Genomic DNA, 27287 nt, shown 5'->3' with positions numbered 1-27287 from the left:
AAAAAAAAAAAAAAACCCCAAAGTGATGGAATAGCCCCTCCCCCCCCCAAAAAAAGGTCATAGTTGATAGCTGTTGCTGCTGCATGAGGCTTATACTTACCCCTCCTTTGCATTTTTTCCTTCTTGTAAGCAGTTCTGCAACAGATAAACTTGCACGCTAAATCCGACCCAGATAATATAGTCTAGGCGTGTTTGAGTTATATGGTTGGAAATCCACGTTTTCAAGTCCCTCAAGTGTTTCAAGAATAAAACAAAAAAGTGTAAAAATACAGTTTTTATAAACTTCGCTTCATAAGTTTTGCACTGTATCACACTCAAAAACATGAAGAGGAGTTTAGAATTGAAGCTTGTTAGTATTTATTTCTAGTATTCATGAAAGCCTTGTGATAAAGGAGTATTTTATCACTTATCACACAGAAGGGAGGGAGGTGTTATGAAATAAAAGGAGTGATATGGAAATAAAACTGCAAAAACATTCCAAGGTGTTTAGGTGGCAGAATATCTATATGTTCTCGTTATCTTAATCCAAGTTCTCCCCGAGTTCTCAATGCTCTGGAAATGAGGAAATGCAGGCAGGAATACATGTCCGGAGTTCAATTTTGCAAGTTTCTCATAGTATTTTATGTGGAAGAATTCCCTAAACAGACACTGGAAAAACATCTCCGCTTGGTCTGGACTTTACGCATGTTGTTGTTTGGCGCTTAAACACTGGTTATCTGTTCACATACACCATAAATAATGGCTAGAAACTTAACCTGCAAGTAGGCTGTTGAAGGAACTTCTGGAACAACTTATTTCTCTCCCCCTACCCCCTTAAGACTTTTTTTTTTTTTTTTTCCTTCTGGGATTTGTTTGCAATCTGCTAGATGAGGCCCGAAGGCCTGTTTGCCAGACCTAAGGCCGCATCAGTGCTCGGCACATCTGGAAGTGGTTTATGGGCTCTCATTCCTTCGCTGCAGCGTCCGGGCTCTGAGCTGCGCCTCTGCAGCAGAGAAGGAAAAGAAAACTTGCACAACTTCCAAAGCAAACTGTGCAAAGTTTGAGAAAGGAGCTGAATTTTTAGAGTGCCGCAGTGCCCAGTAAGGCCCTTGCGCAGGGTGCTGTGGAGGAGGACGATGGGTGAGGAAGCTCTGGCAAGCAAGCTGACTGCTGTGGCCCACCTAGGATCCCAGTAAATAGCTCCACAGCTCTTCAGGAGAGAGACAACTCCCAACACTGTGCTGCTTGAAAAGGTAAAGAGCCTAATTAAACAGGAAATATCTGAGAAGTAATGTCACTGTTTCTGAGCTTTCCCTTCTGCAGCCCCTCGTTTTGTTGCAGCGTTTGGCAGTCGAGTTAGGGATTGCCAGGTGCCAGGAGCAGAGGGAAAAAGGGGGAAATACTTGCAGAAGAACAAATATTCTACTGTTTCCCTAAAAAGTCAGTGAGTAATCCTTCTGATCTACTGAGACTTAGGAACTTTTTCATTTTAGAACTTGCAGTTTTGCTGTATGAGAGTCTTTCTGGGTTTGGATCTTAAACTTTAAAGTGTGATGTGCTTTATGTTGGTTTAATCACCTCTAAAAATACCTTGCAGCTCTGACCAAGCAAATTTCCTCTTGCAGTGGCCATCAGTTTTATTTGTGGTTATCCTTGCAAACATTAATAAAGAAACTATACACTGAAATATGTGGGAAATGCTCTTAGCCTAAATGAGGCTAGATGATTACTCCCAGAGTACAGGGGTTTCTTTTGTTACCTGAGTAAACTGTTTAAACATGTAAGAAGACAGCATTTGTGTGCAACATGAGAGGATTGTTTTTCAAAACGGTTCTTTTGACCAATACCCTGATTTCCTATTTATGCAAATTAATGCCACATGGAGAGAAGGGCATATTGGGGCATGGAGAAGCACTGCAGATGTGAGAACAATTTCTCTCAAAAATAGCCTCCTTCTCACTCTCATTGCTTGGTCATCTTTGGGGACACTTGAATGGATGCAATGTAAGTGCTTTGTAAACAAAGTCACATCTTAGCTCTGTAGTAGTTTTTTGTCATTTAATTGTTAGAGAAAGTGGAGACTCATTTAGCAGTTCAGTTTAAGCATTAACCAATGAAACTGAGTCATTCTTTTTGTGACTCAGCTTTCAAGAATTCTCGCTGCCCTACTCTTGCTGATTTGTGTGCAAGGAATCAGAATAGACCTTATATATGCATGGCATTGGCAATATATGCTTATCTTTGTGTATGAAAACACTGGAAAAAATGGTAGCAATAYACAGCTGTGATATACAGCTGCCCTGTATACAGCAGGGCAGACCACACTGTTCCCTTCCCCCCAGAAAACAAAACAAAACTTTTTTTCTTTTTGTTAGCTTCTCGCAAATCTCTAGCTTTCCTGCAGCTTCAGTTCAGTTTGTTTGTTTGTTTGTTTAAGCTTGTGAAGGTGAGAACATCAAAGAAATTCTGCTGAAACAAACTCTGCTCCCAGCTGTGAGTTTCCTTCATTGCTGCAGTCCGGAGGCAAGAAGGCGGCAAGAGAAAGGATACTGAGAAGTGTGGACTGGCTAAACCTGCAATCAGAATTTAACCAGGGAGGTCTAGGGCAGGAGAAGGACGGTGTCCTTGTCTCATGTAAACATGAACACGGCTGTGGGAGCATTTGCAGCTGGGTCAGTCTGAGAACTYCTTCCTGCTGCAAGTGTTTGCATCTTCCATCTTCTGCTTTGTGTTTCTGCTAAAATTCTTTTTAAAGCTGAGGGAATATTTAGGTTGCTGGGAATGATACTTGGTGGCATTTCTGTAATCACCCGAGTCCCTGATTTTTGGAACAGGTTCCTAGTCAGTTTTCTTTTAGGTTTGTGGTGTCAAAGAGCAAAAGGGAAACATTAATGTTGCTTCCAGCAAATGTTGTGGTTTTCCATAATTGCGTGGTTTAGGTATTATGTTCTTTCCTCTAAGGCATAAAGTCCTAGGCACTCTAAGGCATTGTTTAGAAGTACAGTTGTAGGGAAGGCAACCTAGTTTTCATCAGCATCACAAATAATGTGCTTAAATGGTAGCCACTTTACATGAACTCTCCTCTTTCTGGTATTTTTATTAGAATGATGCTACTGTTAGAAAACCTTTTTACTACTGCTCTGTAATTTTCTCACATCCTGACAGGCACTGCTCAAATGGAAGATTTTTTGAATATCTCAGCATAAGATGTAGTATTTGTGATTGTTTTTGTAATGTAGGGGAGATCAGGCATAAATGTAAACGTATTAAAATACCCACAGATGCAGTTTGTAAGTAGTTCCTTGTACATTGTTTTAGATTTTTTTTTGATCTTAGTTTTTACTGGTGTAGTTGATTGTGCTGAGTTTATTAAAAGACTATTCATTTCAACATATCAAATAGTGTAAAATGTATTATGACTGTGGTCTGGAATATTAGAGTTATTTATTCTGAGAATATTATTTACAAAGTTGGAATTCAGTTCTTTTACKGAGTCAACAGTAAAATTAACCATATCCCTAAACCATACCACTAAAATCATTAATTGCTATTCACTGCTGTAATTCATAATTTTTTTCCTCCTTTCCCTTTTTCTTTCCTTTTTACCACAGATCCAAAAGAACACATGGCTCTTCTGAAGAAAAGTAAGAAAGATTAAAAATGTTTAAATACTCATTGAGCTCATATATCTATGAAACAGGACGTAGATGTCRCATGTAATTTGTCTTAAAACTTCTGTAATAGTTACATGCAAATTTATAGCTCTAGTTCTGCAAAATTTTGCTTAACTTCAAGTATACTGATAAACCTTCTGCTGTTAAATAGATGACCAGATAAGAATGGCTACAAAATCCATTAATTTAAGATTATTCACTGCTTTAGTGTACGAAGCATATGAACGGATGGTTGCTTTGTTGGCTAACTCTTCTGTTTTTATGGACAAATATGTGCCTTCAGTTATGCACTCAAGTCCTCCATGAGGTTAATGCCTGGCCTCTCAGCTGATTCACATCTCACTGTAGTGATGCATATGTAAATATCTCATTTTGTTCTCATGGCCATGTCTGGCTAATTGGCCCTTTTGAGTCAAATGCTTGGAAATGTTGTCCGTTTGTTCTTTTGCACACTTTAAATGTGTTTATGCTGGTAGAGAAGTAGCAAAGTGGTCAGAAGGAAAGCACTGAAGTAACTGACAACAATGACAATGCATTCTTTACCTGGCCTCTCCTCTGAGCTGTCCTGATTCATCCTCTTGTTTGACTTCAGCTTGCACAGTGTAGTCTGGTAGGGACTGCAAATCGTAATATACAGTGAGGACTTTCCTTTTCTGCATGTTTTGATTTTACTACTTAAAGCACTTTTGTCAAAATGTGGATGTGTTTCTAAACATTTTAGAACGTTCCTATGTCCAGTGGCATGCTGGATTTATTATTGTCGAGTTTTTGTCAAGTATGCATCCAAATATTTAAATCAACTACTTTTTTTTTTTAGCAGTTGAAAATTTATCAAGGAAGTGTGTGAGACGGAGAGGACTAGGTAAAAATGATTCTTGAAGTCTCTTGGTGATAGGCAACAAAGGAGCCAAGAAAAGAAAATTATAGGTGCCTAATAATATTCACAAAGATGTGCATTTCCTGGTATGGATAGCTCTTATGTATTGGGTACTTATTGATTTAGCAAGCAAATGATCCTTGATAATTAGGTATCTAGAAATAATTGCAGTGGGGGAGAGATACTGCTATGTTTCTAAATATACCTTACAAAAATTTTACATTTTTAAAATTTGATCAAATATCAAGTGAGAGGAGAATGTGATTAAAAACAGTAAATACAGAATATGGCATTTAGCAACTGCGTACTTAGAAAAATATGACTTTGTGGATGGTTGGTACTCAGCTCTTACACAGATTATTAATGAATTCTCCCTTTTGCTTCAGTTAACCAGATCTTACTGTTACTTCTTGTTTTAACTGTGTGTGCCATTCTGTACAACAAAGTTCACAACGTGCCATCTTCGTTAAAGAATGAAACAGGTAAATAACTTCCATTTCATTTATGTACTTGTGCTGTATTCCTTACTGCTTCCTCTGAGCAATGGGTTCTTCTTAAGAATTAGTGTTTGCCCGGCAGTAGCTGGGTTAGTTATGCTGTTGCAAATGGGTTGGGATGCAGAACTCGATTAGAATATTTATAGTAATGACTGAGAAGTGAGATTCTATTTTCTTTTAATTCGTCTGTCACTGATGTAAATGGAAGCTCTGTGGAACAACAGATTTCCAAGTGATAACAAAAATTGACCAGAAGTTGCCCTTTTGGGAATGCGGTTGGCCTATCAGTTCATTTCAGATAGATCGTCAAACCTCAACATAATCTACAGCAGAGGTTTTTGCTGGAACATCTGTAGTAACAGAAATCTGTTAGAGTTGAACTATAGTTGGACTACTATGCAACATTATATTAATAAGGTTAATAGCTTATTCTCCGTTCCAAATTTTGTTTTGTTATTTTGTTTATAAATTTTTTTATTCCATTATAGTTTTGTGGTGGCTCTTACGAGGTTAACAGTCACGCTTCAACCTGTACAGATTTATCCATGTAAGCTCCATACTGCAATCACTGTTAGGGGAAAAATCTTCCTTAGCATTAACTGTTACCAGTAGTATTTCTAGAGACTTTTTCCTATTCATCATTAGCAGCTTCCTGCTATTACAAATGTTTGCACTGCTTCTGTCTGTCTTGCTTCCTAAAGCAGTTAAGCTCATGCATTTGGACTGTGTTCTCTACTTATTTCTTTCTCTTGGCAGTTTTGGAACTTACTGTTCACTTTAAATTTATTTGACTGACTGAGAAGTAGACGTGTCAAAGGTGTTGTGACTCCTACAGGTTTAATGTAAATAAGCAGCTTCACGGAGGACAGACTGATTTGTCACCCCAGATGAGGAAAACATTCAGAGAATTGAGTTGTTACATGCTCTGGAGGCATCTATCTATCCAGTCAGCATGCATGTGCCTCTGGATTGACAGTGTGTCTTTCCAGGTGGGGATGGAATGTGGCAAGGAAATGGGCAAGTTCTGATATGACTCCACTGCTTATGGGACTTCATACTTGTTCATGTGACCCATATTTATATATCATATAAAGAGATGCTTGATTCTCTATAATAATGTGTGATTTTGATGCTTGTAGTTGATTTGGAGAGTCCTGAGGAAATGGAGGAAGAAATTCCTATCGTAATCTGTGCTGCTGCGGGCAGAATGGGCGCCGCTATAGCAGCCATCAGCAGCATCTACAGCAACAGCGAGGCGAACCTTTTGTTCTACGTGGTTGGCCTGAAGAACAGCATCCCACACATTCGGTATGTACATGACCTCCTCCTGGGCTTGGGAGCAGGCTGTTGTTCTCCTCAGCAGAGGTATGTAGAGGTCGGAGTGCTTTTCAGGAAAACATTTCTCCCTTTTTTTTTTTTGGAGTAGTGCTATTGATAGCTGTCCCCAGGGTGGTCTACATCTAGGAAAAAGGACATTTTTGCCTTACTTAAGGGGCTGACCGGCATAAAGGGACATGAAATAGCCAGGCCATGCCCATACCTATGTCTCTCTGCCATCTGTAGTGCAGCTGCAGAAGAAAAAGCCTGTAGTAAGATGATGGTGTGTCCAAGCTTTTTTGTCACAGTCCTGCTTTGTGGCTCTGTGCTTATCCCTCACATGGAGAGCTGCCTTGAATTAAGGAGCAGAAAAGCCTGCTGCTAATCTCAGGCAAGAGGAAACGGTATAAATATATAAATAGAGGCCCAAAGTAACACGTAACAAAAACATCTTTGAGTGTTAAAATTTGAAAATAGAGTCTAGAGTCTGTCTTCTCTAGAGAGAAGGAAGGTGTGAATCAAAACGAAAGCAGAGAGTTAGGCTTCTGAGTTCTCACCTCTGACTTACTGCACGTATATGGGCCTTGTACTCACAGTTTCAGTGTCTACATGAAAAAGAAGTAATGAGTGGGGTCCCACAGGGAGCTTTTCCAGGCTAGTTTGTTAGTAACTTGGATGACAGAGTGGAGAGTATGCTCTGTGAATCCACAGTCAGCTCTATGAAGCTGGCGAGAGTGCAGGTGTGTTGATGAACCAGATAAGAGCTGAGAACAAACTACTTGTAATGAGATGGAAAAATGAGCTGAAAACATATTGAAATTCAGTAGGAATAATGTTAAGGCAGTAACTTTAGGTAGGAGTAGCTGATTGTATCGGCTCAGGGTGAAGAAAGAATTCAGTAATAGTTCTTTAAATAAGTTCTTTAAAAAACTATGGCATTATGACTGATTACAGAAGTGATGACAGTGATGCAAAAAGGCAAAGGCATATACATGTGAACATATAACTAAGGAATTTTTTTGAAATCTTGACATCAGCACATCAGCAAAAGCATGGCATTTAGTTTTGTATGTCTTTCAGGAAAGAAAGGACAGAAAACAACAAACAGTGATGTGAATAAATTTGTGGAAAAAAATGAAATATTTGAGTTTGCTTAACCTAAAGGAAATCAAGTTGAAGGTGATTTGGCAATCATTTTCAAGGACTGTGCAAAAGAGAGAAAGCTTACTTGTACAGAAGATAGGTTAAGAAGAAAATGGTCTTTAGTTGTAGCAGGAAAGGTTATGAAAACGGTTTTTAATGTTAGGGATGGTGAAGCATGGGTTGATTAGGCAATAGATGCAGTTTTGGGCATCTTTTTTTTTTTTTTTTTAAAAAAAAACCTTATTAAATGAATGAATGCATGCAGCAAGCAGCTTTAAACATAATTGATTCTGTTTTGGGGTGGGATAGATCAAATGAGCTTCCAAGGTCCATTATTATCTTACGAGTCCATGCATTTAATACTAGAAATACTTGCCAAACAAAGTAATATTTTATTGTTTCTTTTCTTTCACAGGAAATGGATTGAAAATTCTAAATTGAAAGAAATAAAATATAAGATTGTGGAGTTCAACCCAATGGTACTAAAAGGAAAAATCAGACAAGATGCGTCACGGCCTGAGCTATTGCAGCCGGTGAGTAAGCAGACACCACTGAGCCATTTTACAGGGTTTTAATGTTCATTACAGGCTTTAAAATATCCTAGATCCCCATTCCACTGTAGAGGAGAGGTGTGACTCCAGAGAAGACATATCTGATCCAGAGCCCTTGCTCAAAAGGAAAACATGTACTGTAGCAAGCTCCTTGCAGCTTGTCTGTCTTTTTGGTAGCATAAATGCGGTGTTTTTAATGTATTTTGACTTGTAAGAGTATGTTCACACTGTGTCAGAGCAAAGATTTAAAAACTTTCTTTGTGCATCCATGATGCTGAGCTGGCTGCATTTTGCAGCTCTGTAGGATTAATTCAGGGGGTAAAGGCAGATCTAAATGTTATTGCCTGGCTGTTATCACCATGGACTGATAGAATCAAGAACTTCCAGCATCCAAGGAAGCTGCAGTAGAGAACAAGAAAAGGCAAATCACCTGTCAGAATTTTTTAGGAAAGGATTTGGGAGCTAAAAAGAGAACTTTATTTTACCACAATATAAATCCATGATTTGTCCCTGCCCTGCATACTATGTGCAGTTTTAATCTCCTTTCTTCAGAAGGATACATACTTCTGGAAAAGGCTGAAATCTGTTAAGAAGGTTTACATTCATTACCCTTTTCTGAACTTCTACATATCCAATATGTGGAAAAATACTCTGTACAAGGAACTGGACTGATTAGATTAAAAATTTTCAACCTGGAAATATGACTTTGAGCTCAAAAAATAAGAGATCTACAAAACTGAATGGCACGGAAGTGTGAATAGGGGATGATTGCTCACTGTGTCTTACAATACAAGAGCTAACTGCCATTAAATTAAATTAGTAGGAGTCCCAGTCAAAGCAGTTGAGACATGTTGCATGGGATTTTTTTTTTTTTTGTGCAATAGGTAGAGCTTCCTGATGAAAGACCTTCTGAATGTAAAAAATGTACATAGATTCTTTCCTGTGAGAGGGAGAGAGCTCTGGCACAGGCTTCCCAGGGAGACTGTGGAGTCTCCTTCTCTGGAGGTCTTCCAAAGCCGCCTGGATGCCGCCCTGTGCTCTGGGTGTCCCTGCTGGAGCAGAGGGTTGGACTGGATGATCTCTAGAGGCCCCTTCCAACCTCAGCCATTCTGGGATGCACTGGGGGCTGAGATTTTCATTTAGTCAGACCACATTTGTTTTGAGAAATGCCTTGAGCTGAAAATAGATGAAAATTATGAGAGTTCCTGAAGCAGCATTTCTCTATGCTTCCCCTGTGCTTAATTTTCTCTGAGAATTTGCTAAGAACCACAGATACTGAGTAAAATGCCCTGAATGAGTATGATTGTTCTTACCCTCCTCATCTCCTTTCCCTCTGCTATTCTTATTGCAGACTTTACTGTTTCACCTCTGTGCCACCAGTCAAATCCTTCCTCCAGAGTGAAGTGATTACTGTGTTCATTTTGAAGTGTTTTGTATGAAATACATTGCAAAACAACAACAACAACAACAAAACCCACGCAATTGCATTGGGCTGCTTGATAAGGGTCATAGTAAATATAATAGGAAATAATAGGAAATGGACTCAAGACTCAAGATACTGTTAAACTGAGGGGAGTGAAAGCAAGTGATACTAGCTCTCAAAGAGAGAAACCAAAACTGTATGTGAATATAATGACAGAAGCTTGAGATTTCTGCATTAAACTGCTTCACCATTTAGTCCTGACTTTTTCTTTGTCTTTATAGCTGAACTTCGTTCGATTTTACCTCCCCTTGCTTATCCAGAAACACGAGAAAGTCATATACTTGGATGATGATGTCATTGTGCAAGGTAAGATGTCATCCACAAAAACAGTTTCTGATGGAATTAAAAGAAAAGCTAAGCAGTTTACAGTTACTTGGAAATATATAATGGAAACTGGGGCAATTTCTAGGAGCATATGAATTAYCTGTTTGTTTACAGGGAAGTCTGAAGAACGTTTTTATCTTCAAATATCTTTTAAATGTTTAATTTTGGTCAAAATGGCATGTATAGGCTTTCATATAGAAATAATTGCATTCATAATTGGATTTAGTCAGTTGCTGAGAGATATAATAGATTTTACTAATAGGCTATTTATCATTAAATGCATGACTTGGCTTTGCTGTTGCATTTGAACTTCTACAAATGCTAGCAGTGCATTATTGAGAATAGTTGTTTATTCTTAAGAGCAAGATGAGTTTGCTCAAAAAATTCTCAGTCCTGRACGTGTGATTTTGAGCACCTTCAGCTCACCCTCAGTAGCAACTTACGGGAAGGTGAGCTCCTCCCCATGGAGGCTGGGCTTTGAAAGCCCATCAAAGCTTTCAAAGTTTCCTTTGCAAGGGAGAGCATTCAWATCCTGAAAAAATATTTTATTTCAATAGAAAAAAATCTCATTAGAGATACAGTCATTTTTAAAGATGAATTTCTTTCCATTTTCTTTCCCGCAGCTTTCTTTCTCAGTGTATTTTTGTACTTCTCTAGAGAGTTGTTGTCTTCCCTTGCTTTATCATATTTCTTTAGCTCACTTCTGTCTTGTTCTTGCTTTTAAGATGGCWAACAAGAGCATTTTACATGTGCTTGTTAAACCTTGAAATAGGGTTCCAATGAAAATTTATTGTACTTATCCTCGTTCCTTATCCAAACAAACTTTTTGGCCTCAATGGATCTTTACTTAATAACATTAAGATCAGTGAAATTATGCTGGACACAAATCTTATTTTGTTCCCTGCCACTTTTCTGCGGTTTTCCTTAGTCTTTTATCTCTTTAGTGACAGATTTCAGAACATTACCCTCAAAGGGGCCACTGTTGTCTGCTTGATAAAGTTTAGTTAAACCGCTCTGCCTCATCTTGTTTTCTTTTATGATAAATTTCATAATACAATTTCTTCAACATGGAGTTTCGGGGAAGAATAAAATGGACTTTGTTTTTTATATATATATATAAATATATAAATATAAATAAATATATATATATATATATACACATATTTGTTTCCAGTGCTCGGCTCATAACCTGGCCTTTTTGCTTCTGTTATTCTGACTGCCAACAGTGGGTAACAGCAATACTTAACTCTTAYGAAAGAGTGTTTAAAATCTTTGCTTATGCTGTGATTTCCCAAGCACTTAGAGCCACCCGCAGCATCCTCTCCTCCTGTACAGACTTTTGCTAGAAATGTGGTTGCTTTTGATCCAGCTTAGCTCTCTGGTAGGGTTTCACTGCATGTGCAGGGAGGTTGGGCTGGGTGATCTCCGGAGGTCCCTTCTGGCCTTTATCCCTCTGTGATTCAAATCAGAATTTCAGCACAAAAGAAACAGAAAGTGGCTGGGAGCAGAGGGGAGGCAGAGACTTCCTTTTCGGGGTGTCACCTTAKGTCAGTGATGGTGCTTGGGAAGTCCCAGGCTAGAGCTGTAGTCCCACAGCAGTGTTTGGGGCAGGCTGCTGCTCACAGAAGTGCTCCCTTTGCTCCCCCAGCAGCTCCTGTGCCCTCCCTTGTGCCCCATCTAGCCCTGGTGCAGCTGCAAAGTGAAGCTGATGCAGCTGGCTCCCCTGGCAGAATGTGGATGCCTGAAATGCTGATGGTACAKTCTGAAGATAGTATATTTATATATTTATTTATTTGATTGTTTTCCTCTGCTTCAGTCAGCCTGGCCACCTCCCAGGGCCTAGCAGAAAGGGATGAAGCCGAGGGTAGGAGGGTAGAGGCAGAGCCCTCTGTGTCCACAGTGGCTCCCGGGTCGGGTAGTGTCTGTAACACAAGGCTGCTCTCTATCAGATGGACRGGGAAGTGACAGGGAGATTGGAGTTTTGACCCAGTAAGGAGTGAATGTGAATCTCAGATTTTAACTTGCAGATTTTTTTTTTTTTTTTGCCAATTGCTTTTGCAAAGCAGTGATGATTAAACATACTGAATCCCAGTGTTTTATGTGTGCTCATGTTTTTCTTTCTCTTGTAATTTATGTTTTGAAAAGCAGAAGCAGTTTAGAATCAGGAGGAAACAATGTTTCTTGGAGGGCCAAGAATCCTATCTTGAGATTTTCAGTCAACTGAAATATTCTGATGAAATATGACTGATGAAATGTTTTCTGCTTATTTCAGAAAGAGCATTTCCAGTATTTGCAGTGTGGGAGATGTTTCCAGTTACTTTACTGAGGTTTCCTAGTGGCAGCAGCTTTACTTTATTGTGGCCTAGCTATGGGAGTGCTCAGCTCATGCTCAAGGGCCATGTGTAGCCTCCCAAGATGATGGATTTCATTTGTGACCCAAGACAGGGACGAGCAGTGCTCATGGCTGCACATGCCCTTAGTTGCTGGAGCAGCTCAGTGGCRGCACCGTCCTTTCCACATGTTTTCTCTCACAGTTTCCCTCACATCATGGCTATGTGCTAGTCGGCAGATGAAGAAGGTGGCATGTGGCGAGTGTTTCCCTGCATCATCTGCAAGGAGCTGGGCGGCCAACCAAGCTGGATGGGGATGGTCCTGTGTGGCCAGAGTGTTTCGATTGGCCAGGGCTTATTTGTCAGTGCTGGGAATGCAGCTTTCTGGATGGGAGGTGCAGGCACAACAGCATTGGGAAAAGGCTGGTCCATGCGGGAGGCTCTGCTATATTGCAAAATTCAGCCGCCTTTGACACCCCAGTATCCCCTGAAATCCATAAGTTTATGAGTAACACAGGAAAAGGGAAGTTATCCTAAGTGTGTGACAGTGAAACAGATTTATTCTTATGCTTTTGACTTTCCTGTTRTCAGGTGACATCCAAGAACTCTACGAAACTAAGTTAGCTCCTGGACACGCTGCTGCTTTCTCAGATGACTGTGATCTGCCTTCTACACACGAGATGGTTAGAAGTGTAGGGATGCAGGTAAAACATCATTTCAAAGCCTCATCGTAACTATATTTACCGACACCCATAACAGTTTTACACATTTTCTCCAAAGTGAAAAGTTGATCTTTTGGGGATAAATATGGAATGGTTTTACAGGTAGTCAAAGAGAACTGCTTTCCCTGATAGTTCTGTAATAATACCATGCTCTGCATAATTGTTTCCTGTGATAGTTTAAACCTCACCTGATCTTTGGATTCTACCACATTATGTTTGGTATTTTACTAAGTCCATTTTGCTGTCAGAAGATCATGAGCATTTATGCAGCATCTAATGAAGTCATTGCATGAGATTTGTATGAGTCAAWTTAATAAGGAATTACAGGTCTCACCTCAATCCCTGGAAAAAAAAAAGGTGGAACAGCTCATTCTGGATGCCATCTCTAAGCATGAGAAGGGTAAGAAGGTGATAAGAGTAGTTGGGATGCATTCCCCAAAGGCAAATGATGCTTAATAAGCCYGATAGCCTTCTGTGGTGGGATGGCTGGCTGGGTAGATGAGCAGTGGATGTTGCCTACCTTGGCTTCAGCAAGGCTTTTGACACTGTCTCCCATAACATCCTCCCAGGGAAGCTTAGGAAGTGTGAGCTGGATGAGTGGACAGTGAGGTGCATTGAGAACTGCCTGACAGGTGGACAGAGGGTGAGGCCATACCTGCAGTACCAGGCCCAGTTTTGGRTCCCCAGGACAAGAGGGAGACAGAGCTACTGGAGGGAGCCCAGCAAAAGACTGCTATGGTGATAAAGAGCATCTCTCATATCTTATCAATGTATGTAAGTATCTGAAGAGAGAGTGTAGTGAGGATGAAGCCAAACTCTTCCCAGCAGTGCCCCGTGACAAGATAGGAGGCAATGGACACAAACTGAAACAYGGAAGTTCTGTCTGAGCATGAGTAAAAACTTTCCTAGGGTGAGGATGACAGAGCACTGGAACAGGTTGCCCAGAGGAGTTGTGGAGTCTTCCTTGAAGAAATTCAAAAGCCACCTGGGCACAATCCTTGATTGCTCGAGGTGACCCTGCCTTATCAGCGGGGGTGGCCTAGATGATCTCCAGAGGTCYCTGCCAACTTCAACCTGTCTGTGGTTCTGTGAAGTTTGCAGTGAAGCTCAGGAAAATAGTGTCTGAAGGCTAATTCTTGAGTTGAATTACATGAAATTGTCACTGAGTTCCCATGCAAGTGAGATGCTACATCATGTAGAGTAAACTACAGAAGGGCAAAAATGTGGTGGGGAAAGAGCYCTGTCCAGCCCGTGTGGATCAGCATTGTGGAATAAGCAACGTTGGAATTAGGAGTATCCCGTCTTTCAGCTTGGGTCTTGTAAGGAAATCCAGACAGGTAATCAGAACCCAGAAAAGCACATCTGGGAGCYCACAGTCTCTGTGTATGAGAGACACATAGATACATCTACTCATATCCATATAGATATTAAGAGAGGATTTATATATTTTTTTTTCTTCCAAGAACACATACATGGGATTTCTGGACTACAGAAAGCAAGCCATTAGAGATCTTGGCATCAGCCCCAGCACCTGCTCCTTTAATCCTGGAGTCATTGTTGCTAACATGACCGAATGGAAGCATCAACGGATTACAAAGCAGCTGGAAAAGTGGATGCAAAGAAATGTGGAGTATGTATAGGAGTCTGGCTTTGTAATTTAACAATACTTTCAGAGCACTGCTTGCAATCTTTTTTTTTTAATTCTTAAATACTTAATTATTTAAATATTAACTTAAATGTTAGTAACTCTAAACAATTGAGATCTCTAAACTGGGAGGTCAGTGTGCCCGCACAGGGCAGCTGCACTCCTGAGTGCCACCAGGACCACCAGGTCCCTGCTGCGGGTGACCAGCTGCGTGGCTGGTTGTGCTCGCCRCGCTCTCCCCTTCGCCAAGGTGCTGCAGAGAGGATGAGGTGTTTCTGTGGGTGTTTGTGTGCGGTTCCTCCTATTGCAGGGCTGGCTGAACTGTAAATGGGCGTTACATCTCTTAAATACCAGCAGAAAATGCTTCTTTCTCCATAGTTGGACCGGAATTGACATAAAACATATGGTTTGGGCATTGACCATGGATAGGTCATGAAAACAGTGGAACAATCACGGTTCATATTTTATGTCAGTTCTCTGTCAAACCATATCCAAAATTTGACATTTATTTCCTTTCCCTGCACAGGCTTAAGCTTAAGTTTAGTAACGCTAAATTGAACCTGAACAGCTTGTGGTTTTGGATTGCATCCATTTCTTGTTTTCACAAACTGCACAAAGGGAGGAAGACACAAAGGATCCATACGTGAATGACAAGACAGATGCTTATTCTCTCACTCTGCTTGTATGGCTTACCCCGTTTTGCTTTATATTTTGAAACCATCCGTACATACTACTGTATTGTAGCTAGAAAGATTATTTGTTTTAGAGATTCTTTTTTTTAGCTGGCTTTTCAAACTACAGTGAAGCAAGTTGCTTAATGAGTGGTAAAAACATGTATTTCTTTGAGAGGAGTTTCTGCCTTTTCATGCTGCATCCTCTAAGCCTTTCTCAGCTTCTGCCCATATTTCCTCCTTGTTGGATGAGGCTGTGTTTGATAGCAATGGTTTACTCGATAGGAACTGGAGCTGAAAAATACCAGCACTCAGCAGCATTAGAAAGGGTTATGCTGAAGAACAGTGTATTCACTTTGAATTTTGCCAGAGCATTTATGAGTGATTTTATACTTAAAAAAAAAAAAAAAAAAATTTGATTGTGGCTTTTTTGGTCATTTCTTCTTTTTCCCTTTGCAGGGAGAATCTGTACAGCAGCACCCTTGGCGGGGGTGTCGCCACCTCCCCAATGCTGATTGTATTTTATGGGAAGCATTCGACTATTAATCCCATGTGGCACATCAGGCATCTGGGTAAGTTTAACTTTCCACCATTTGCCATCAGCACTAAATAAAGTGGGAGGTGCTAAGGTTCCCATAGGGACCTTTGCATTGCTCTCATTCAGTATGTTACTTTGCAGCTCAGACCCACAGTCTGTGCTCTTTGCTTATTTCTTTCCTTCTGATACTCTTGTGTTTTCAACATAGTGCGGAGTGCGGTTGGGGAGTGTTACACAAATAGCTTTAGAAGTCAAGTAAACTAAGTGATTGCAGCCCTGCAAGAAAATACCTAATAGTAATGTAATTGGATTTAAAAAGGTAGGAAAAAAGAAATTACCAGGACAAAGCTGAGAGTGACACCGGACACTTTTTCAGTCGACAGTGTGAAAGACTATGGGAGCCCTGGCATGGTGGCAGTAGTTAGTCAGAAGGTAGTATCTAGCTGGAAAGTTTTAGTTTGTTTTATTAAAATTAATATTAGGCTTTATTAAAACTAGTATGAGGATTTTTAAGGCCCAGATCTGCTAAAATGGTGAAATGTTAAAAACAAAATGATTTGATATTTCTAATTGAGGGAAAAAAAAAAGGTTGAGATGAAGTTCAAAAAAACCCTAATTTATTACCATACAATTTATTGTTTATACTACTAATAAACCCTACTAATTAGTTCACAAGTTGGATTTTTTTTTCCTTTTAACATGAGTGTGTAGTGTCTTTTCCCCTGTTGAAACATTACTTTTGTGTACCTGTGCAGGCTGGAGTCCTGATACCCGCTATTCAGAGCATTTTCTTCAGGATGCTAAATTACTTCACTGGAATGGAAGATACAAACCTTGGGACTACCCTAGTGTTCACACTGATCTCTGGGAAAACTGGTTCATTCCTGACCCCTCAGGGAAGTTCAAATTAACTCGTCCTGAGAGCTGATACTGGAACCTACTTGATGGATKCATACACCACAGGGTGCAGGATGTGGTAATTGCTTAATTAATCGGTTTAAAAAACACAAAACCCAAAGCATGTTAAATAGTGCTATAAGAGATGATCAATTATATGTGCTTATGGGTGCAGCAGTAGCTATGCACTTAGCTCTGCGTTCTTGACTTTCAAGTAAGGTGAAGAAACAAATTTACTTGACACAGAAATACTTTCATTAAACATTTACAGAGGTGAAAGACAGTCACAGACATGATGTGTTTTAAGGTAAGGTCTTTATAAATATCACTAATAGCTGCTGCTAGAAAAATCTACACAGAAAATACTTGCAACATTACAGACAAGCTGCCTTTAGTCCTCTTGCCCAACGTAAGCAGCCTGAGATTAAAATTCGGGCAGCATTTCTATTAAGAGGAGCCTCTTGCCTGCAGGTAGTTGGGCAGCAGCGTGTCGCTCTGTGCCCCGGAGCGGGATCAGTATCAGACAGACCCTGCGCTGGCCACAGAGCCCTGCTACCACGATGCAAAAATCACACTCTAACACACAGTTCCTGATTTTATTGGCAATCAGTGGTAGATTTAAGACAGATTAAGAACCTCTGCATTACTGTAAAGAGAAGAGCACCAATTCTGAGGGAGTACACACAGAAATAAAATATTTAGTGAAACTGTCATTGTACACTTAACCATACTTTATACATAGATAGCTGTATACATAGATATACAGTAGGTGTCTTGAGAGACCTTTCCCTTCAAAATAAAAAGGAAAAACCAAAACCCTTACAGTAGTTATATACTACTGTGGTACCTACTCAGCAGTGCTAGTTACATGCTTTTAACTTTGTTGAAAAATAAAATAAGAGTTGTAACAAATCCCTGATACAAGATACTTTGAGCACCTGCAGGAAAATGTCCATGTAAACAGTGATACGTGATACAGTACACCTTAAATAACAGACAAGACAAATCCTCTACCTTTTTGACAACATACGGAACAGCTTTAGGCTGAAGCTAATAAACACAATCAAACTCATAATGCACACTTTGTTGATTTAAGACACATAATTTGGGAAGAAAACTGTAAACATCATACCTGCCTCATGCCAGGCTGACAGAGTGTGAGCTCAGCAACATTTGCTGCAGCAGGGTTAAAATCTGCTTTAACTGGCTACACTCAGTGGGGTTCCGCTGTCAGTGGCTGTGAGGAAAGGATAAAAACACTGGTACAGGAACCTCTGCCCAGCCTGGATGGTAGAGATACTGCTTGTATCTGGTTTTCAAGTATGTGAAGCACCTACTCTCATAAGTTCATCRAAACGTCTAAGTTTCGATCAGCTTATTGCTTTTACTTCATCTTGTCCTCATATATTAGAAGAGGGAAAGATGATGATGATGCAGCACACGCACAGAACCTCTTCTCTTTCTCGGTCATGTACTGGCCACATCAAAGAGGGTGTATTTTAAAGAAGAAAGCTGTAATTTCCAGAGTTACTTTCTCATTCATGGAACAGCTCCTCTTACCTTTAACATAATCTTTAGCTGGTAAGGGGAGTAAGGAGCTGGAGCCCCCAGAGCGAAGAGAAACGAACATTCAGAACTGCCAAATTGCAATCTTTTTGCTAAGTTTAAGATATACAATATTTGCTTGGTTTACACAGCAGATGTAAATAACTACATGGATTTTACAGAGAATGTGGAGTTGCAGGTCCCTGCCACATAATCTCTTCTACGGGGTTATCTCCTGGTAATAGTGTTGCTAGCAGTAGTGAAGCGACTAATCACATCAAAAAGGCTGGGAATTTAAATGCCACAGAATTCAAGAACCACTATTTTGGTTTGTTTTAAGAATTCCAGTTCCTTACACTGGAATTTAAGGAGCAAGCAATTGAGTGGTAGAGAGACCTGAAATTAAGACAGCTCAGCTGGAATATTTAGGTCCTAAATTTTCCTCCCCAATCTTGGGTCTTGAGAAGAGGAGGTCCCTTAGTCCTGATGTGGTACAGCCACGAAACACAGATTTCTATTACTGCCATAAAATACTCAGCCCTTCCACCTGCAGAACACAACCTTCTGCATTCCTCAAGAATGCAGAATGTTACCTTCTTAACAGGCAGATTTAAAAACACAATTTAAGTCTTAACTATTAAAAACATCACTTCATGTAAGACCAAGGTATTCTTTCCCTTCTCCCCTCTCTGGATAGAAAAGGTTTATGAGATCCAAATATATGATGCATCAGTAAAAAGTGTAACCACTGCTGGTACTACTATGTTACAAGTTACAGAATAAAATTAACGCCCCAAAGAAATCTTCACAAATGAGAATGCAGTTTGTAAAGAACTGCAAGAAAGGACATACATTAAATATAAAACTCATATACAAAAAAAGGCTAATTCTTTTTTTTTTTTTTTTAAAAAGGTTGGACAGTTTCTTAAAATTATCTAATTCATTGATTTAAGCCTACCACACACATTTAGTTTTGACTATAATAAAATAACTAGAGGAGATAAAATACTATTAAAATGCTTCAGTTGGGAGAACCAATGTACCCATCTCGATCACTGCATTAAAACTGCAGCACRTATGCATAGCCAAGAAGAGACCGCAATTATGCACTGCTTCCTTCTTGTTCCTGTGTCATTCCAGCACTGAATTCTGGAATCTGGTCTGCAAATGACTGTGTCATCCACTGTCCATTGGGAACTTCACCAAAGGAGGATCCTTCGCAGTACTGTGGATTGCTTGCTGCAGAAAAACAAATATTAATATTAAAATGTAGACGATATCTTTAGCTAAAATAGAAAAAGACTTTGCAGTTTCCATCCTTCCCTATTTTTAGGCTTAGACTTAGTGCAAACTTCTTTTTGTTATCTACTTTGGTCAAGTCAGATAATTTCATTGATTATAAATTCTGAGAATCCTCAGTGAAGCATGAATGTAAATTTTAATTTATACAGTGAGATTAGGACTGAAGATTTGAGACATCAGAAGAACGTGGCAGTTACACTTTCTTCCATTATTATCTTTTTTATTTTTTAAATTGCAGTTGGGAATTTTACTTCCAAAATACAATTTAAGAACTTAATTACAGCTAGACTTCTAAACTTCTAGACTTCATTCTGTTCAGAACTTCATTCTGTTCCTTTTCTGTTTTTTATTTACTTTTTTTTTCCTCCCTCCAAGCTCGTGAGGATTAAAAAACAACCTCACCCTTACAAACTTCCTTTAGGCACTTGCAAGGATTTTTGTCAAGTACAGACTGATAAAACTATGAAGAGCCAAAGCTAACTGCTGTCTTACTGTTACACTGCCCCCTCACTAAAAGCTGGAGGGCACCAAACTGTGTTGCATGTTCTTGGTTTGTGTTGCTGTTGGCTGCTGTTTTAGACTTTCACACTTAAGACATAAAATAGTTGAATTTGTCCTTAGATTATTCACACCATGAAACACCTAGCAGACACTATGTGAGTTACAGCATTCCGATACATTCCTCCCTTACTTGCCCTGCTAGTGATGCAACAACCTCAAGTCTACTGTGATTTTTCCTGTTCCACTATTCTCTGGTTTTGATTTCGTTAGGAAAGAAAACGTTAAAGTAGCAACTATCAGTTTTGTTCTGAACAGCACTGTATGTTTATGCAAAACTCACTGTAATCAAAATGTTTACTCTTTAAGTCAATAATTCCGTCTGTCAGATTTCAGCAAGCTGACTGAAAGTCCAAATTTGGGAATCAAAGCCTGAGGGTGCAAATAATTTATTTTTGTATTTAAATAAGAGTAAGTGGCTTTTTCGTATTTCCCTTTCCCAAAAAGCTATCAATTCCCTCAATTATGTAACAGTTTAAATACCGCTATACTTCAAATATTACTTCAAATATTTTGTCCAAATTACGGAAGTTGCAGAGAGGGAAGGAAACTAAGTGGACATTCATATGTAATGCAGGTTTCCAAACTGAATGCTCTTTACCAGTTCCATTTGAAGAAAAATTGCACTGTTCATTTTCATATATTGCATGATCGCAGTAAGCTCCTCCATAGGCTGCTTCGTAGCCTGGATCATATTTTTCTTCTTTGACGGCCATCTTTTTAGCATCCTCTGCACAAAGAGGAGACCTCAAGTATTAATATTTTGAAGAAAAATACCCAAGAACATTTTTATCAGAGAATCCTTGTTAAAAACAAAACAAACAAATCACCAACAAAATCCCACATATTTTAATTCTATTCAAAAGATAATTCTGGTTTCCCTAGATAATGAGTTATATTAAGCAGAGCATGGAATATAGTTATACACACCACATGATTTAGGACATGCTTTCTTTTTGTCCTTAAATTCTTTATTTCTTTTTGCTCAAGTGAGTGCTAGAGCAATGCTGTGTGTGTTGCACAAAATGCTACATTTTAAGGACAGATTAACAAAACAATCACTATACCTTGTGCAAGTTGCAAGTCAAACGTGTACTGCACCTCCTGCACCTCTGTGTTTGGTGCAATGCCTTTCAGCTGATCCCTTAAGTCTTTCAGCTTTATATAATAATGAACTTTATCTTGTGCACGAGGAAACTGAGCACATCTTGCACTGGATGATGGCATAACATAGCAGAGCTGGAGGCAAAGAGCAAGAAAAACAGCACTATAAGTCCCTGAACTACCAACAAATATTTACTGCATTGAGAATAACATGAGTTTAACTGTGAAGTTATCTTATACAAACATCAATTAATGCTCACGGTCATTATGGGAAGGACTAAAGAAAACTGCAGAGCATCTTGCCCTAAAGAGAGAGGCTGATACCAACTGCTGAAGCTATCACAGTTTTCACTGTTTGTTGGAGATTTATAAAACGGATTAAACAAATCTCTTTGGGATGATTTAGATAGATTTAGATAGAGCTCTTCAGATACCTTCTACGGGTAGGTATGTGCTGAATGCACAGACTCCTGAACGCAAGGAGGTGTCTTAAGGAAGTGCTTGAAAATTGACCAGTCCCACTTTACACTTTGGGCCAACTCTGCCTTTGCTGTAAGCGGGTGCAAGTCCTGAGATTTGATTAGGTTTGAAATGAGCAAAATAAGAGCGCTCTGTTTTTGTTCCCCTGCATCAATACTTACAGTTTCTGTATCTGGCACCTTGTGAGGCTGCAATCCAAATTCCAATTTTTTAACTTTTATTCCAAAAACTTCTTTACTGAAAATTTCATAAATACCTAAATTGAAATGAATACAGAGTAAATTGACAGAAAAAAAACAACTGACCAACCAAATTCATTCAAACTAAAGGTTCTCACATTTTCCATTAAAAGCTGCTATACGAGGTTTATACTTTTGCAATTTCTGCACCAGAATTCGCCCTCCTTCCCGAAACTCTTTGCTAAAAGAGAAAAAATGAAAAACAGTACTCAAAATTACAATCATAACTGTTACTTGATTAACAGGTGTGATATTTTCCTCTGTTATCCTACCTGGAGAGGTCTTTGCTTCCAGGTGTTGTTCTTTCCACCATGTTTGTAAATCCAATCCCATATTTATGTGGTAAAGTATGGTCATCCATATGGTTCAGCTGTTCATTACTTAGACCAGACATGAAGAGACACTTCCCTGTGAAGTGGCAAGAGATGCATTTTTCCCTCCTTTTTTTTTTTTTTAAATATGCTGCCAGCCTACAGTACTGGAATGCTATGGGGCAAATCTATTTTAAGAGAGCATCAGTTCCCATGGAAAGATTTTTGCCCCTCTGTACACAAATTTACATTTCCACAAGTCACATTAAAAGGCAAGGAATGCAATAAATACAGACAGCAGTTTTCTGTTTAACTTTTAGTCCTCAAATTGTACACTAACATGCTAAGAGACTACCTGTTAACAGATTCTGGTATACTGTGTTTACCTGACTACTCTAAACCTGCACTCTGAAAGTCACTAATCATTCCTCTTTTAGTTTATTATTTTAATTTATGCTATATAACAGAAAAAGCTATGTAATTTAAGTGACTCTCAGATGGCTTAAAGCAAAATCCCCTTCTTGAAAAACAGCATAATTACAATGTGACCACGTTCTAAGACAGTTCTGCAAATCCCATAAAAAGGAAGGAAATCAAAAACTTACAAAAATGGTTTCCAGGTCCAGGATAATGATGTCCTTTGTAAGCTGCCATCAAGCCAGGGTTTATGCCAATCTACAAAGCAAGATATCAGTCCATTTTAATGATGGGAAGGTCACAAAGTGATCAGAAATCTGATCAAGTTACTCTAAGCAAATATCCTCAATTCTTTTAGATAATGGCAACAAATATAACTATGGCAATGATACTCTCCATTGTCATTTAAAGAACAGAGTCTCAGTTTAAATGTGTCGTGTCAGAGAAGCAGCTCAGGGCATTTTTTATAGTCACTGATAAATACTTACAGTAAGTAAAATGTAAACTAAGGCTTTCATGGCTTACTATGATTTTACTAGGATTTTTAACAGAAAATGTAAAATTGCTGTACACAGGAAAGAGTTAAAATATGTATATGCCAAGATCTTGGAGAATAAAATGACAGAGATATTCACAACCAGTGAACAGAGACGACTTACATTCTACCTAATCCTGCATCTGTGAGTTACTTACTATTACAATGTCCAGATCAAAGGTCAAAATATCAGGTAAAGTCTTGGTAAGAAGCTCTGCTTCAGATACACCATTAAAACGGTCCACTTTTCTTTTGACTTTAAAAGTATCTGTGATCTTTTCCTGTTTCCCTTTTGATTTGGTTGCTTTTTCTTTTTTAGCGGCAGGTTTTTTGGGTTGCTTTGGCTCAGCTGCTTTRGTTTTTCTTTTCCTTCCTCCTTTTGCAACTGCTGAAACACACAACACATGTCTCTTTTTAACATTTCTAATGCTACAGTGTGGACATTGACAAAGACTGAATTGGATGTATGAATACTTGCTAAAAACCCATGCATGGAAATAATTATCAGACAAATCTCAATTTTCAAGGGTCAGCATAGAGGCAGCTTGACCATCTCTGCACCGCAGGCACCCGCTGATCACAGACAACCAAGATGCAAACCAGTCTAAGAGGAGGGGAGAGCTACGGTAGGTAGTTTACATGCTATATGCAGCAATCCTTTGGAAAAGGTTTAGATATTTTTTCCTTTGTTTTTGAGAACAAGCCAGAATATTACACTTTAAGTTCCAAGGAACATTATAGTTCTAGTTATCTATCGATGCTACAGCTTCCAATATAAAAGTTTATTGTTGCAGACTCTGACATAGTGAAGAAACTAAACAGCACATCAAAAGCAACAGGTCTCAAAGATTATATATAGTGCAAGATATAAATTTGTCACAAATGTAATCTCATGCATTAAGCACTGCATAAGCTATGCACAATTTACTGTTTACAGACAGATGCTGTTCCACGGGGCTTACAACTAGGCAACATTTTTTTAGGCTCTGGAGCGTCAGTTTGAATCATTGAGACCAAATGCACATTTTTAGTTTACGAAATGCAAGCAAAAAGAAGTCACTTTTCATTCTGCTGAAGCTTATCCTCTGGCACCAAACACTTAAAAATTAGTCAGCGCAGATACAGCTCATGAGATGAGCACCTACAGCCTGCTCTTGACTCCCATTGCTTAATGCCATGTAGCAGAACATAACTGAAAACTACTTGGCAACAAGCAGCAAGCAGGTATTGCTTTTAAAATCAAGGCAATGTCTCAATTTTAGTTTCTCAGGTTCCTCCTCATATTGTTTGTGCTAAGCTTTCTTACAAGGAGCAGGATGAAAGYCATGTCAAATTTCCACCACGTTCCTGGAGCAACTGGAGCATGAAAAAAGCTGTAATGGCATTTGAGCTCTAGTCTACTCACAATGAAGGAGAAGCTAGAAAGCTGCAAACTCGGCAAGACACATCAACAGCTTTCCCATGAGGAAGAACTTCTTGGCTGTGAGGGTGACAGAGCCCCAGCACAGGCTGCCCAGGGAGGCTGTGGAGTCTCCTTCTCTGGAGATCTTCCAAATCCACCTGGATGCCGCCCTGTGCCCYGTGCTCTGGGTGTCCCTGTTGGAGCAGGGGGCTGGACTAGATGATCTCTAGATGTGCCTTCCAACCTCAGCCATTATGGGATCTCTTGGGAGAACTAGGAGATTTTCACATGACAGCAAAACACAAGACATGCATCCAACTCAAAGCTGCCAGATGATTTCAAAATGAAGGACATCCTCCTAACTCTCAAGCTGATCAGATATGATAGCCAGACACTGTCATTAAAGATGAACTACCTGACCACAATGCCAGGGCAGCCTGTGAGAGGGCAATCCTGAAAGTGTCCAGTCTTTGTCCTTCATATTTTCTCCTGTAGATTTCACAAGTAAGTTTTCAAGCCCTGTCTTTGAAGGTCCTGCCATTTTTCAGCTTAGACCGGAGATTAAAAAAAAAGAGAGAGAGAATCTTCCCTCTCTAGCTTAAATTACTAAGCTAAACATCCTTTGTTCTTGGGACAACTTYGTGAAACTGAACTATGTGAATGTTATAAGCATGTTTAACCTTGCTGATTGGTAACAAATGTTACTAARAAGAACACATCCTCATAACGAAACTTAATATATCCTCATATTGCAATACATAATATATATGGAAAGAATACATACTCAATACTACCTCAAAGAGCATCAAGGAAAGGAAATTCAGATCTAAACAGGCAGTATATTAAAACAAGTTTTTCTAGCTCACTTAATATAGTATGATGGAACTACCTTTAGTAGGTTCCTGAGCCACGTTTGGTTCTGGAATGCCTTCTAGAGTTGGCTGTTCAGTCATCACTTCCATGTTGGGCACTGCAGTCATCATTGGGTGGAACGGAAATGTATAAAAAGCTTGAATTTGMTGAAGATGCGAGTAATACCTTAGAAAGGCAAAGAAAAAAAAATAACAACTCATCAACAATTTAGAAATCTAATAATGGACCAAGCAGTCTGTAAATATCAATCCCCATCAAGGCTGGCATGTGCTGCAAGGACACTCTCCAACATTGTCTGTTAACAGGTCAGAAAGTCAGCCAAATAACTTGAATAGGGAGAGCCAAGCCTCTTTTAAGTAACAAAAGATTAAAAAAAAAAAAAAAAAAGCAACATTGTAAGCATAGCACAGCACTTCCCCTTACTCTGAAAAAACACTTTGTAGAATATGTTACCAGACCAGCTCTCTGTCAAAGGTAGTGACCATGTGCACACAATTACCTTAAAAAACTCTTTGGACTTAAAGATTTTCCAGATTCTAAGTTTTCTTGCTGTACTATGGATGTACAGAATAGGGTGCAAAACATGGGACAACGTTTTCTAGGCTGATTACCAAACAGCTTTTTAAATAATAGCATAGCAGATACTGTCCATCTGGATCCCAACACAAGTGCTGTACTTAGGCTATGAGAGAAGTCATTTGTACAGACTCAGTCTGCGTCTTGCACACAGACACTGTCATACATAACCCTTCTGCCCTACATACTGACCAGACACACACGGCCCATGGGCACCAGCACAAAATTCAGTTACTTCCACTCCCTTTACGATAAATGGCCTGCTTCCCACCCATTGATGTCCCCTATTACACAAACACATTGATTAGTTTTAACAAATGCTAAGTTTGCAGGAAATATTTTCATCATCTCAAAGCTATTCATAAACACAACAAATAGTTTTAGCTAAACACGAGCACCTCAAAGGCACACACCACCTTAGTGATGGGGAGGCATCGTTCTCTATTATTCAATGAGTATCAGATTTATCCCAGAACAGCCCAAACTCTTGGGATCAGATTTCTAATTCTGCACCAAATACCTGCCTTGAATCAAGGAGAACGAATTTAAACTCAGATCCAGGAACCTGGAAGGCCCAGCAAAGCCATGGGCTGTTTCCAGAGTACAGGAAACATCTTGATCTTTGCTGCTWGAATTGTTCTGTGCAGCTGCTGAACTAGGTGCCAAAACTGCTTTTCAGACATGCTCAGCTAGGGCACACAGYTGGGACGTACAGAGCTCACTTCATACTCCACCAAATGCTCAGTTACGCAGAGGAGCAGAATGTCTAGGAGGGACTTGTAAGCATAAAACCTAAGAGCAGCCACTAACAGGACAACCTCTCATAAGGGACGGATCAAGATCCCTTTAAACAGAGGAAGAACTGCACCCTGCCACGGGCAAGTCCCCTAACCATTTGGTGATCATTTGGAGATCAAAGAGAGCCCCACCCTCAGCCCTGACACTCACATAGGCCTCTTTCCTGCTTTTTAACTTTTGTTTTGAGAATCGTTTTTCTTGCAGAGATAAAAAAAACAAAACAAAACAGCATTTGCTATGGAGTGCATTACAGACCATTTAAATTACAGCGTTTAAACACACACATTTCGGTTCAACAATGAAAGAAAAATGAATATGGATTCAAACCCTCAAATTCCATTCAAACTACAAAAGAAAGAAAGAAAAAAAAAAAGCCCATATGTCCACCGAGGGTGGAAAAAAAAGGCGGGGGGAGGGCAGGGGTAAGAATGAAAGTCACTTGCAGAAAGGGGTCTCCACAACTATCCATAGGCTTCCTTAGGCACAAGGAGCCCGACTG

At 39.4% G+C, this 27287-nt stretch overlaps 2 protein-coding genes across 3 annotated transcripts in view; one reads left to right on the top strand and one right to left on the bottom strand.

Moving 5' to 3' along the window:
• The first annotated feature begins 1945 nt into the window (after positions 1-1945).
• Positions 1946-17801, top strand: GLT8D2 (glycosyltransferase 8 domain containing 2). Of its 2 annotated transcripts, XM_026052265.1 has the most exons (11): positions 1946-1983; positions 3591-3623; positions 4471-4515; positions 4917-5012; positions 6167-6335; positions 7903-8020; positions 9743-9827; positions 12767-12879; positions 14361-14527; positions 15673-15785; positions 16507-17801. In XM_026052265.1, the coding sequence occupies exons 1-11, from the start codon at positions 1977-1979 to the stop codon at positions 16677-16679; spliced, it is 1119 nt and encodes a 372-aa protein (XP_025908050.1). In that variant the 5' UTR covers positions 1946-1976; the 3' UTR covers positions 16680-17801. The 2 variants fall into 2 exon arrangements, with proteins under 2 accessions (XP_025908050.1, XP_025908051.1); XM_026052266.1 differs by lacking the exon at positions 4471-4515.
• Positions 17802-18779: 978 nt separating this feature from the next.
• The window catches only part of TDG (thymine DNA glycosylase), a 9277-nt gene continuing 769 nt past the window's right edge, over positions 18780-27287 (bottom strand). Inside the window, exons 2-10 of the mRNA XM_026052219.1 lie at positions 25431-25629; positions 23298-23527; positions 22793-22862; positions 22149-22284; positions 21975-22057; positions 21799-21893; positions 21121-21292; positions 20655-20783; positions 18780-19432 (exon numbers count right to left, since the gene is read on the bottom strand). Coding sequence (XP_025908004.1) covers positions 19296-19432; positions 20655-20783; positions 21121-21292; positions 21799-21893; positions 21975-22057; positions 22149-22284; positions 22793-22862; positions 23298-23527; positions 25431-25629 — 1251 coding nt within the window. The 3' untranslated portion in view covers positions 18780-19295. The remainder of the gene's footprint in view (positions 19433-20654; positions 20784-21120; positions 21293-21798; positions 21894-21974; positions 22058-22148; positions 22285-22792; positions 22863-23297; positions 23528-25430; positions 25630-27287) is intronic.

The sequence above is a fragment of the Nothoprocta perdicaria genome, unplaced genomic scaffold, assembly GCF_003342845.1.
Source record: "Nothoprocta perdicaria isolate Ctin4 unplaced genomic scaffold, notPer1 scaffold_86, whole genome shotgun sequence".
In the NCBI taxonomy this organism is placed as follows: domain Eukaryota; kingdom Metazoa; phylum Chordata; class Aves; order Tinamiformes; family Tinamidae; genus Nothoprocta; species Nothoprocta perdicaria.
Note: the sequence above shows the minus strand (reverse complement) of the source record. Positions and strands in the feature narration are given on the sequence as shown.